This window comes from Pagrus pagrus, assembly GCF_965226575.1.
Source record: "Pagrus pagrus genome assembly, chromosome: 17".
Taxonomy (NCBI): Eukaryota; Metazoa; Chordata; class Actinopteri; order Spariformes; family Sparidae; genus Pagrus; species Pagrus pagrus.
Window position 1 is genome coordinate 18,763,669 of NC_140201.1, and position 12,106 is coordinate 18,775,774.

General features: G+C 40.4%; 1 protein-coding gene across 3 annotated transcripts in view; it reads left to right on the forward strand.

Moving 5' to 3' along the window:
• col16a1 (collagen, type XVI, alpha 1) overlaps window positions 1-12,106 on the forward strand; it is a 71,896-nt gene that overhangs the window by 54,487 nt on the left and 5,303 nt on the right. For all 3 annotated transcript variants that reach the window (XM_084379771.1, XM_084379772.1, XM_084379773.1), the window contains 22 exons: window positions 2,564-2,620; window positions 2,737-2,856; window positions 3,107-3,148; window positions 3,243-3,314; window positions 3,421-3,465; window positions 4,136-4,180; window positions 6,381-6,434; window positions 6,527-6,580; window positions 6,717-6,770; window positions 6,866-6,910; window positions 7,024-7,077; window positions 7,160-7,195; window positions 8,099-8,161; window positions 8,245-8,316; window positions 8,406-8,459; window positions 8,605-8,649; window positions 10,469-10,513; window positions 10,741-10,794; window positions 10,953-11,006; window positions 11,111-11,161; window positions 11,806-11,895; window positions 12,033-12,068. In XM_084379771.1, the coding sequence (XP_084235897.1) occupies window positions 2,564-2,620; window positions 2,737-2,856; window positions 3,107-3,148; window positions 3,243-3,314; window positions 3,421-3,465; window positions 4,136-4,180; window positions 6,381-6,434; window positions 6,527-6,580; window positions 6,717-6,770; window positions 6,866-6,910; window positions 7,024-7,077; window positions 7,160-7,195; window positions 8,099-8,161; window positions 8,245-8,316; window positions 8,406-8,459; window positions 8,605-8,649; window positions 10,469-10,513; window positions 10,741-10,794; window positions 10,953-11,006; window positions 11,111-11,161; window positions 11,806-11,895; window positions 12,033-12,068 (1,242 nt within the window). The remainder of the gene's footprint in view (window positions 1-2,563; window positions 2,621-2,736; window positions 2,857-3,106; window positions 3,149-3,242; window positions 3,315-3,420; window positions 3,466-4,135; window positions 4,181-6,380; window positions 6,435-6,526; window positions 6,581-6,716; window positions 6,771-6,865; window positions 6,911-7,023; window positions 7,078-7,159; window positions 7,196-8,098; window positions 8,162-8,244; window positions 8,317-8,405; window positions 8,460-8,604; window positions 8,650-10,468; window positions 10,514-10,740; window positions 10,795-10,952; window positions 11,007-11,110; window positions 11,162-11,805; window positions 11,896-12,032; window positions 12,069-12,106) is intronic.

The following is a 12,106-nucleotide window of genomic DNA, read 5'->3' on the forward strand; positions in this document are numbered from 1 at the left end:
GTGTACATAACGCTTATGCAAGTGTTGTAAGGACACCAACAAAGTGGAGAAATGAGGCAGAGTTTTGTGAAGTTATCTTTGGATTCCTTTCTGTCAGTGTTGTTTCTTTCAAGTCTGCTGGCTTAATTTCATTAAGGGAACATCAATGCTGATCTCCAGCCAGCACTCAAGGGGAACTTCACCTCCAAGACAGGAATTAAAGTAGTAGTTCAATGGAGGAAATGGAGGTCCTGGAAAATCAGTTGAGAAATCTGGAAAGGATCTGAGACTGATCTTATAGAAGCTCTCTGCAGAAAGGTGTTGATTGATTGCATATTAAGCAACACCTCAGTAGTTTAAATGACCACAGAGTGTATAATTGAGTGCATCTATGCATCATGGGTGCAAAGAGATGCACAGAAATGAGCAGTTGGTAGTGTGAGCTCTAACCTATTGCAGAATAATTACTTTCCGCCTATCAGAAGTGTGACTGCAGTGGGAAAGTTGGCACCCGCTGCACTCCATACACTGAGGTTCACATTCATGTCCAGACTTAGTTTGGCCTTAATATTTGAAGAAGGCACTTTTTTTTCTTCCATATTGTTCTGCAGGTATTATGTCACTCAAAGCAATATAGCTCTCAGGACCCTCAGGAACAGCTCTGTCTTTGAAACATAGCAGCATGTTGCTCAGAGAAATCACAAAGTCAACAACTGGCAGATCCCTTTAGAGTGTAGCAGAAGTGAACATTGTGCGCGGTGACATATAATTATAGAGAGAACCTTCTTTTGAGCAAGGCCATTAACAGCCAATAGCGCACAGCATAAAATAGCCTTTCTAGCTAATGGCTCCAGTTTGAACAATGTCAAATGGGATAGTAATGACTTTGAAACCAGGCCAGGTGCTATTGACAGACTCTCTCAGTGGAAAGGGTCCCACTGCTTTGACAGGGAGCAGATCGCCTTTCACAGTAAATGTGATTAGGCTTGCGGACTTAGCAGTTTTATCTGAGAACTTGCTATAAATAGACGGCAAAACTCCATGGTGGCATTTGTCTCTTGTTTTTGTGTTTTATTTATGTGTACTTGCACTTATCCAGTCTGTGTGTATATGTATGTGTGGGCAGAGCCAGTTATGTGTCTGCTCTTTCAATTGTGAACTTTTGTGGTGCAGGCTGGAACTGTCGACAGCAGTTTTTAAACCATTAGTTGAAATGGGTGCTGCTGAGGTTATTCATGTTGATAATGTACTGTATGTATGTATGTACTGTAGAGCCTAATGGCAGTAAACATTGTATTTGGTGCAGTGAGGGTATAATAAGCCTCGGCCACTGTATTTTGATGTGTGAATTAAGTTTGATTTTAAAAGAAAATGTGTTATAAAAATATAATTTTAGTAGGATTAGTAGACCAGGGTTTATGTAAGTCCCTGTTAGATGTTCTGTCACTGTAGAATATTGAATCTTAAATTGAGACAAAATGAAGCAGCACAATGGTGCGAACAAAATTTCAGCTCTAAACTGAGGAGGCCTGTTGGATGAGGGCTGAAATGTCCTCAATTCTGCCACCTCAGTAATTCATTTTGTCCTGACAGTGTACAGAATGAGATGGGCCTGCACAGACATATTGCTTGGAAAGGTTGTGACAGTTTGTACCACGTTTTTTGCTGTTGATAAAGTGAAGTGTCTGATTTTCAAGAACATTCTGACAGACTCAGCAAAGTGCAATGCAAATATTGGATGCCATTGTATAGAAGGACAAATACAGCAGATTTAAATGTTTGTTTGTTTTTTTTGCTATTTGGTATTTGTGATTTGTGTTAGTATTGGAAATTGTTTGTGTCTTAAAGGTCCCATATTGTACAAAGTAAGTATTGTATAATTGCTTAGAGAGACAGTCACTGAAATGGAGCGTTCAGGCACAGGGTGAACTGTTTCGCAACAAGTTTTGCAGGAAATGGGCAACATGAGAAAAATAATGTGTTTTTTAACATTAAAGCATTTAAACATTTTCTAGTAGACACCCATGTAAGAAATTAAAAATAACTATTGGCGTCAGTCAAACTGCAACCCTCGAAAACTCCTTTCTTCATTTTTTTTTATTTAGCTGACCTGATTAGTTTTCCATTCGTCCAGCTATGAGTACTACTAATCGAGTAGGTCCCCTATTCATCCTCAGTGCATCTGGACATTGCATGGAGGAACAGTGTCCATCACCCATGTGAATGGACAAACATACTTCATACTGGTCTTCATCATGTTGAGTCATGTGTGGAACTCAAAATCCCCCACAGGATTAGTGACAGATTTATGCCATAAGTTGCATAGAATTTAGAGGAAACCTTTAATTTAGTCTCATGTTTGATTGAATATCCAGAAGAAACCTTACTGCTGTCAACCATAAGAAGACAGAAGACACTATAACACTGCATTTGAAAGAAATAATTGTGAAACTTTGTTTTGGTTTGTCAAATGTGGAAGAGAAGAGCTGGTTTTGACACTTGAAGTTTCCCTTATTAATGGTCATTGATGCAACAAAGTTATTAAATGAATATTAACTTTTCCATCTCCCTGCCCCTTCTGCAGAACCCCATTGGACAAGACCGGCCGCATCAAGACACCACTTCTACAGTGGATTTAGATGTGAGTTCATGGGTAAAAATGTGTTTTGGGGGATGGGGGTTTATTGGTCTTTCCTTTCTTTCTGACATGCCGGTTTTGAAATCTGCATGAAAACTGTTGTGTGCGTATTTCTTCAGGAGGGCTGTGGTGAGGGCTGTTCCCAAGGGTCACCGGGGGTGCCAGGCATGGCTGGTGCCAAGGGAGAAAAAGGAGACGATGGCAAGCCTGGTGTAACCCCCTTGGACAGCTGTGACAGGGTGAGAGTGGATGTTTCTTGTTGAAACATTTTCAGCTTCACTTGATGATTCTCCGTATCCAGAATCATACATATTGTCACTAATGGTACAGTTGACTTGTTTGTTGTTGTGCTTTGACAAATGCAAAATGGCAACCCCTCATTTTGCATTGCATTCAAGTTTGCATGGCATGATGTGAGAAGCTATCAGTCTGACATGATGCCAGCAGTGAGGCATTACTCTGATAACTTATTCTCTTGTCTGCTTCCAGTGTTTGGAGAGACTTCAGAGAGAGCAGGCGACACAAGCAGTGGTCAGTTGAGATCATTTTCAGATTCCAAGGACATGCACACATTCACACAGACGTATGTGCATATTCCTGGTGTTTTTATGTCTTTGCTTCGTAGGGTGACCGATCCTGCACAGGAACACCCGGAATTCCAGGATCACCTGGATCACCGGGAGTAAGAGGAGAGACGGTGAGTCTGTGACTGTGTTTCTAATGAGCACACTAAGGCTGGGAAATTAACCAAAGCTTATTTTCAGTATTGATTTCTGACTTTATTTTTCTTATCTTCATCACAGGGTCAACAAGGAGAGAGAGGCCCAGCTGGATTAACTGGAAACATGGTGAGGCTTCTTCAAACCTCAGGATTCAGTAACATATCTGCCTTTTGTTGATTCATTCCAGGCTCAAGCTGAACTCCCATCAAGATTGTTTATAGTAGAGAAACCTGAATGTTTTGCCACAGTTTGATTTAAGACACATTTTGTACTGTTAATGGCGAGACTAGAAGGCTCTGAAGGTGGTCTTACTGTGTGGATGTGACTGCAGTGCTCAAGTTTTCCAACACTTTTTCCAACTTACCACTAAAATAAAAATGCTAAAATGTTTAAAAACTATAAAGTGAATTCTACTCACAGCCACACAGTAGTTTGTCAGTACTTCTGTGAAGGAATAAAATTACATTTCATTTCTATTATGATTGTTTTAGAGCAGCACTTTTGGGTTTTTGTCTCAAGATTTTAGATTTGAAGTGACTTGAGAGGGCCTTGTAATTGAAGCTTTCCGTGACTTCACAGCGCCCCCTACTGGTCTCAGTGAAAATGTCGCACACTGGGACTTCACACAAACCCTCTCAGATACTGATGACAGAAACACACACTAGCTCCCCTGCAGTGCTTGCAGTGTTAACTTAATTGGCAGGAACAAGTTGAAGCCTGTTTGAACTGAAGGTGTGAATTGATTTTAAATTAATTAAGTCTCACAAGTTTTCCCTTCACTGTTTTCTTTCCACAGGGGCCACCTGGTTTCCCAGGTCCTCAGGGCTCACCTGGTTTAGCTGTAAGTTTTATTCACACTTCCAACTACATGTTCTTTTTTTCTTGTCTTACTCTATTTAAATCTGTGATGGAAGAAGTACTTAGATTGTTTAATAAGGCACTAATACAACAACGTACAAATGATAATACAATAATAATAATAATATATGTACAGATGGTACAGATATATTCAGATTTATTTAAGTATCAAAGTAGAAAAACTTGTTCTGCAAATAAAAGCCCTCTCAGACTAATACATTATTTTATATGACATTATCTAATTGTTAGTAATGCATCAGTGCGCACTCTGCATTTCACTGTTGTAGCTGTTTGAGTCGGAGCTAGTTTTATCTAATTTATATGCAGTTTAGTGCAGTGATGCTAAACATAGATGTCAGGCCAAAGGTCCAAAGGGCACAGAAACAAATCTGGGGTTGTAGGGTGACTAATTGAGCATGAAAAAGGGAAAATAAAGCTCTGCTACACAAGTTTATATTCATTTTTTGCTTTCATCTTTGCTTTCCTCTGAAATATTGGATAATTTTAAGCCTTTCGGGCTTCAGATTGTTAGTTAAATGTAACCGTCTGAGACGTTTAGAGGGGAAATTACTCTTTGGTAACTGAAAACAACTCCTACAAGGGAAGGAAACCGCTATGATATTTAACAAATTAGATCATAATTTGAAAAGCAACCAGTAACTATAGCTGTGACATAATGTGCTGAAGTAAAAGCACATTTTTTGTAAATGAATGTAATGAAGTAAATAGAAAAAGTAAAGTAACAAAAACTTCAGAATTTTGCTCAAGCACAAAACTTATACTTCCTTATTTTACAGCCCTGATTTTAATATCTTCATCTAATCTACTTTTCCTCCTTTCTTCTTTTCTTTTTGGCTTTTTGAAATACAGATCATCTCACTTTTCAATCAAGCCCCCCTTGATTGTACTGTCTGTGCCATCCCTGCGTCCTCCCTGCCGCTCTCTGCAGCTCTTTAATGAAAGTTATTTCAGATGAGGAAACGGTTTGCTTGTCTCTTTCTCGGGTTGTTCAATTATTCCCCCGTCTAAGTGATGGAGAGCGGGACTGCTGTGCAGACAGAGCCGCCCTCCGCCTCCTCCTCCTCCTCATACAGATTTATTGTTTTCGGAGAATAGAGATGCTAAATGGATGAGCCATGTGAGCGCTGCGTGGAATCCATTTGCGGCGTAGCAGCACTTTGTGGCAGGTGTTAGCTTCTGCTGTGTGTGTCCATTTGGACTGTTTGTGAGGGAGAGGACCCTGCCGCTGAATATATTACTCATATTCAGTGGTGAGGAAGTTACTCACAATGATCAGCTACTAATTAGTTTCTCCTCAGTATGATGAATTTGTAATTACTTTCTCTAAATTACAACCCTCAGTAATCATTCTAATAACCAATCATACCGCTAAATCTAATCTCACAGTGATATTCTTAGCATTTTTTGAAGTTCGTTTTTATTTATTTAAAAAAAGACAATTCAAGTGAAATGATTGCTCTCAGATGCCAACGTTATAAAATAATAGTCCCCCACTTTTAAAAGCTTCCAATGACATTCTCATTTTTTTTAAAAACTTCTTTCTTTTCTTCCAGCACTCATCTGTCTTCCGCTTACAGCAGCTGTTGCCCGGCAACAGAGCACACTTGCACATGCATATTAATATTTATGCCAAAACACCATTCAATATTCAATTTACAGAGTGAGAAATAAAGGTTTTCAATACATCAGGGAATCAGTGCGTAGCGTTTTTCCTTTGTCTTTTGTGTGGTCTGAAAGAGAAACATAACTAAGTCAAGATGTCTGCAGCTTTGGTCAAATGTGCATCTGAATCTGCAACACAATACCCCTATTCAAGAAGGGTGCAACATTTGGACATCTGTATCATTGGAGGGGGAAAAAAATAAAATTAATTCACCAACCCAATGGACCGAGCGGAGAATGTTCAGCCTCTGGATATCACCGTCACAGGCCTAAATCCCCATCCTGAAGTCATCCTCGTAGAGGTGTAGAGCAGAGGACAAAATCAAATGTAGACAGTCCCTGAGGGGGAGATGGAACAAGCCAGTTAGCTGTTTCCCCTCTTTGATATTGAGTTGCCTTGTCCTTGGCTCATTTCCACCAGGGGAGACTCTCTCTCCCTGACATACCTATCACATCCTCCCCTTCATTTTCTAATCATCCCTCGCTTCCATCATCCGCAGGGTCAGCAGGGTGAGCGAGGGTTACCCGGCCTCCAAGGAATGAAGGGCGAGCAGGTACATTTCTGCCAATCAAATTCCCTGGAATTACATCCTGTAGGAAAAATAACCGCCCTCCGTGTTTGATTGATTGTATGATCTTACCTCAGGGCCCTTCGGGGACGAGCGGGTATCCAGGTTCCATGGGAGCGCCCGGACTGCCTGTAAGTGACTCTCACCGCCTCATTATAAAGGAACTATGGGTCTGACAACAATCTGACAGCTTTAATGGATGGATGGACAGGTGGTCACACTGGTATGTGAGCTGACATTGATTAACTGTTTATATGTATTTGACAGGGACTGAAGGGCGAGCGTGGGAGCTCAGGAGGCAATGGTCAGAAAGGAGAATCAGTAAGTCATCGCACCATCACTGTTACCTAACACACATAAATGAATCTCCAGCTAGTGTTATATATCACTGGCTAACATTTCCTGCCCTTCTGCAGGGTCCTCCTGGTAGCCCTGGGTACCAAGGACAGGCTGGCTCACCGGTCAGTGTTTCATCATAAATTTAGTTCTATAAGCAATATTTAGAGCCTCGCTTCTTCATTTATCATCACAGACTTCATAACTGAGAATAATGTGGGCTGTTCTGTGTCTGCAGGGCATTAAAGGAGACACAGGACCGGCAGGGCCCGCTGGTCCCAAAGGGGATCAGGTATGTATAACGCTCAATAGAAAAATATGACCATTATAAACAAATGAAACACTGATTATATGCTACTCTTTTATATTTCAAGGGTTTCCAAGGACAGCCAGGTTTCCCAGGACCACCAGTATGTAAATGCTTTGTTTTTGTTTCACATACATGAATACAAAACACATGAAGGAAATATAAATGCACATGTCTCATTACATCATAACAATGTTATGTGTTGAAAACTTGTACGTTGAAGTAAACATGTATGTAACGCTGTGATCCTACCCTGGATCTACAGTGCAGAAACAAGTGATAGGGGCACAGAGTGGCTGTGACGCCATTCACCCTATTACAAGACACTGTACCATCAAAATGATTATGAAGCTGTTAGTTTAAGGTAAAAAAGTTACATAATGTTGCTTTAAATGTACATTTTCATTCCACAAGATAACGCCACAATATATGTGATATAAATCAGACCACGGGATGGTCAATACAAAGGAAGATGAAGATTCTTAGCCTCTCTAATTGGGTATTATGGGATTATCAATAACACAATATCGAAAACTATAAGGTTAATCTGTATCCTTATATCTCACTTAAGAGAAAAAGTTGCAGACCTGAAGAATGTTGATGTCAAAAAATAGTCAACAACTGCAATTTAAAAAAGGACGTGGGGTGCATTTGGTACAACGGCTTTGAAAAAAGTTGCTAATCTAATAAACTGTTTCTGCAGCAGCAATATTTTGTACAGATAAGTCTGAAACCTATTTTCCCATACAATATTACACTATATACAATATGGATAATATAAGCTATAATATAAAGTTAAGAGAAACATACTGTGCGGTGTATGAATCCCCTTATTTTTCTCAGAATCTCCAGACAGTGACCTTGTTGCAGACAAAACAGCCTGTTCTCTCTGAGAGAGCGTATCATCGATCAGAATAGCTGATGCCTACCTTTAATTTCTTTATGACGAATTCCTGTCTTTGGAATAGTTGAAGCGATCGTTGTTTGTTTCTTTGTGAATTTGTAGGGTCCACCAGGTATTGCTGGCAAAACTGGAAGAGAGGGGCTCGCTGGGCTCAAGGGTGAAAAAGTGAGTACAAATCAAAACTTTACCTGTTTCTAATTAGCATCCAAAGTTCTCATTTGCTGTACTGACAATCGCTACTTTCAAAGGGTAACGATGGCACTCAAGGCTCTCAGGGATCAACTGGACCTCCAGGCTCACCAGGCTCCCCAGGGCTGATGGTATTTGCATGTTATATTTCTGCATATTATGTGTCACCCATTCCAATATAAACTGTATGTTGTATCACACTGTGTATTTGCAATTAAAGGGCCCCCCCGGTATCGAGGGATTGGATGGAAAAGATGGGAAACCAGGGTTGCGGGTAAGTTACACACATGCATCACATGATTGGCGTGCACACACACAAGCTGAATATCCAAACACATACTGAAGAGATGTTACATAGTATCGTTTAAGACATCCATCTAATAGTTGACCTTTGGCGCTGGCTATTTTTTCGTTATCAGGGAGAAGCAGGCCCTCCAGGCCCAGCAGGACCACGAGGAATCCCAGTGAGTATAACCTCTGACATCTACATGACCTGATTTGATTCTCTATATCCATTGTGGAAAACAACATGAATTAGGCATGAGAAGTACAGCCTGCTGTGTATATCCCAAATAGTTAATGCAATCCAAAAATGTAATAATATGTTGTACATACATTCATTGTCCCCAGAGGTTAAATACTGATCACTTTAATGTTCCCCCACTCTTCCTATGGTACCACATTTAGATGTTTGACTTACACTAAAATGTGTATTGTTTGGATTGCCATGAAATTTGCTACAGATTTTCATGGTCCCCAGAGGATGTTTCGTACTGACCTTCCCTGACTTTTCCTCAACCAGCAGGTTTTCACTTAACCAGTGAAATATCTCATCATCTACCGGATGGATTGGCGCAAAATGTTGTACCTACATTAATGGTCCCCTGAGGATGAATACTGATCACTTAAATTACCCCCCACTTTTCCCATAGCACCATAATCATATTTCACTAAAATATCTAGAATTGTTGAATGGTTTGCCATGAAATCTGGTACAGATAACCATGGTTACTAGAGGATGTATCATAAGCACTTTGGTGATCCCCTGACATTTATTATAATGCCACCAGCAGGTCAAAGTTTTCAGTTATGCAGTCTAAATGATCTCACCGTAACTGAGGGACTGGCATAGATTCTTGCACAGACATTAATGTCGGCCGGATGATGTATTGTAATGAATTTGGTGATCCCCTGACTTTCCCTCTAGCACCACCATGAGGTTCACATTTGTGGCTTTGAGTAAATTGTCTCAGCAACTATTGGATGGAATGCTGTTTGGTGCAGACATTCATGTCCCCCTAAGGATTAATTGTAACAACTTACTGAACCCTGAACTTTTCCTCTGGTGCCATCATCAGATTTTTAATTTGTCTGGTACGTTGGTTTATGACCAAACACCTGCAAAATTAATGACATTCCATCGTCCTCAGAAGCACTTTGTGTTGAGTGCTAATTAACAGATGCTAGCATGCTAAAATTTTACACAATGATGTGTTAGCAATAAGCACGAAGTCTAAGTGCTGTGTCACGGAGCATCTACTGTGGCATGGCTTTGAAACATGGAATCATTTCAGATACACATACTTCTGTGTTCCTCCAAACATTCACATCAGCAATGCCCTCATCGTTTTTCACCACAGTAGCTTGTTTTGGTAGTTAAAATCTGGAAGCCACTCTTTTTATACAGTGCATTAGAAGTGCATCACCATGGCTCACCTTCAGTTTCACAAACAGCAAACTAGTATGCAAATCAGCCTGCATGACTAAACCTTTCTCACTGAAAGCCTATCTAATGCTCTTTATGGAGAGATGGATGAATATTTTGTGCTCTTGGGATTGTGACTTGCATTTTGAATTTAAAATTAATGCGTATGTGTAGAATTTGTATATATATATATGTGCGTGTGTGTGTGTGTGTGTGTGCATTGTTATGTGCAGTCATTGTTAAGTCTTGTTAATGTCGCAGATATAACTGGTGATGTGACCCCGTTTGGAAACTCCAAGCCTTCTATTGTCTTCTAAGATCTCTCTAACTCTCTGTCTTGTATATCAACACAGCAGAGATAGTGATTTTCACACACTGTTGTCAGCTTCGGCGAGGCAACGAGTAGCTGCCTCTCTTTCCTTTTTATTTCCCTCACTCATACTCTGTATCTCAGTTTGTGTTCTACCCGAGAGCAGGTGTTCAGGATTTCAAAGACACGTCTGCCCGTTCTTTGGCAGCCTCGACTTTGTGAATTTTGATACTGTACCAATCTCATTCTCTTTGATGTCTCTCCTCAGGGATTCAAAGGGAAAACTGGCCATGTTGGCTTCCCTGGACAGAAGGTTAGCCAACAACTCATTGCTGTACCATCACACCATCTCTGTCTGTTTGTCAACGTACAGTTGCTTGTGCATTAGACCAAGTTGTTTTATCAAACTGATAATTATGAAAAGTGTCATGACTCAAGTGTGGGTTTAAGTACTGTGCCGTCTTGTTGTTTTCAGTCTCCACTAGCAAAAGAGTGATGCATTATACTCATGTTTCCTCAATTACCTTTTATTACCTTCAGGGTGAAGCTGGACCTTCAGGTCCACCTGGATCATCAGGCAGACCAGGTCACGATGTGAGTATTCTGCTTTCCATGGTTACCCCAAGTTGATTTGGATAAAGATTAGAGAGCACATTCGTCATCTGCATTCAAGCCCAAAGCAAGTGTACATATATATATCATAGTCAGTGTAACCCTGGAGCTCTCTAAAGGTCAATATGTGACCTTTCCAGGGTGATCCCGGCATCCCAGGACCTCAGGGACGACCTGGACCCTCAGGCCACGTTGTAAGTTCACTGCCCTTTTCACCTCATGCGTGTATGATCTGTTGACATTGTAGAATGTTAGTGTGTAAAATCTGAATAATGTGAGTGTTTACTTTCCGCTTTAGGGTTCTACAGGTCCAGCTGGACCACCAGGACCTGCTGGTCCATCAGGAGTGGTAAGAGAAATGCTCTGAGCACCATCATACTTTTAATCAACAGGAAAGGGAGCTGGTAATATTAAATCTGGAAAGCTGATTAGTTAACATTCACCAGGGAGAAATGGTTTGTTTTTGTAGCCAAATGCTTGTTGGAGATAAGAATGAAAAACAGTAAATACTGAGCACTGAGCATGACAAACAATACTTGCATGAATTATGATTAGAGTAAACTATTACATGGTGAAAAAAGAAAATATTTAATCAGAGACAAGATATGTTGTCTTAATTTTATGGATCAACCAATATGTTTTTTTCATTGCGGAAACCGATACCAATTATTAGAAATGAAGGGGACCGATACCAGATATTTGTTGTGCTGTAGTACTGTTTTTAAGCACAAAGGTAGGTATTTCCATGTGCTGCTACTTTATGCTTCCACTCCGCTACATTTTGGAGGCAAACATTGTTTATTTTACTCAATATTACAATACAATATTTACTCGATAGCTCAAGTCACTCGTTTCTTTGCAGATTCAGATTATTAATTCATTTTATCTGCAAAAACACACTGACGGCAGGAGAAATATGAATATCAGATCCAATAATAACTTATGAGAGCAAACAATAGAAGATAATCTGATTTCTCCATCTTCCCTCTGTAGGGTATAAAAGGAGATAAGGGCCAAAGCGGTGAGAGAGGTCTCCCAGGGATGGGAGGAGCCCCTGGACCACCCGGGCACCCAGGTCCCATGGTTAGTACCTCAACCTTTGTTGACTTCCAAATTTTTCCTCCGAAACCACGTAAATTAAATGAAACATCATTCAAGCTGCGTCCACACCGATATATCTCACTTAACCTTTTTTCTCCTGCTTTGACTTTGTCTTTAAGGGCGAGCCAGGCAATGACGGTGCTGCTGGTAAAGATGTGAGTAATGTCTGGGTGTGGTGTTTGTCCCCATTAAA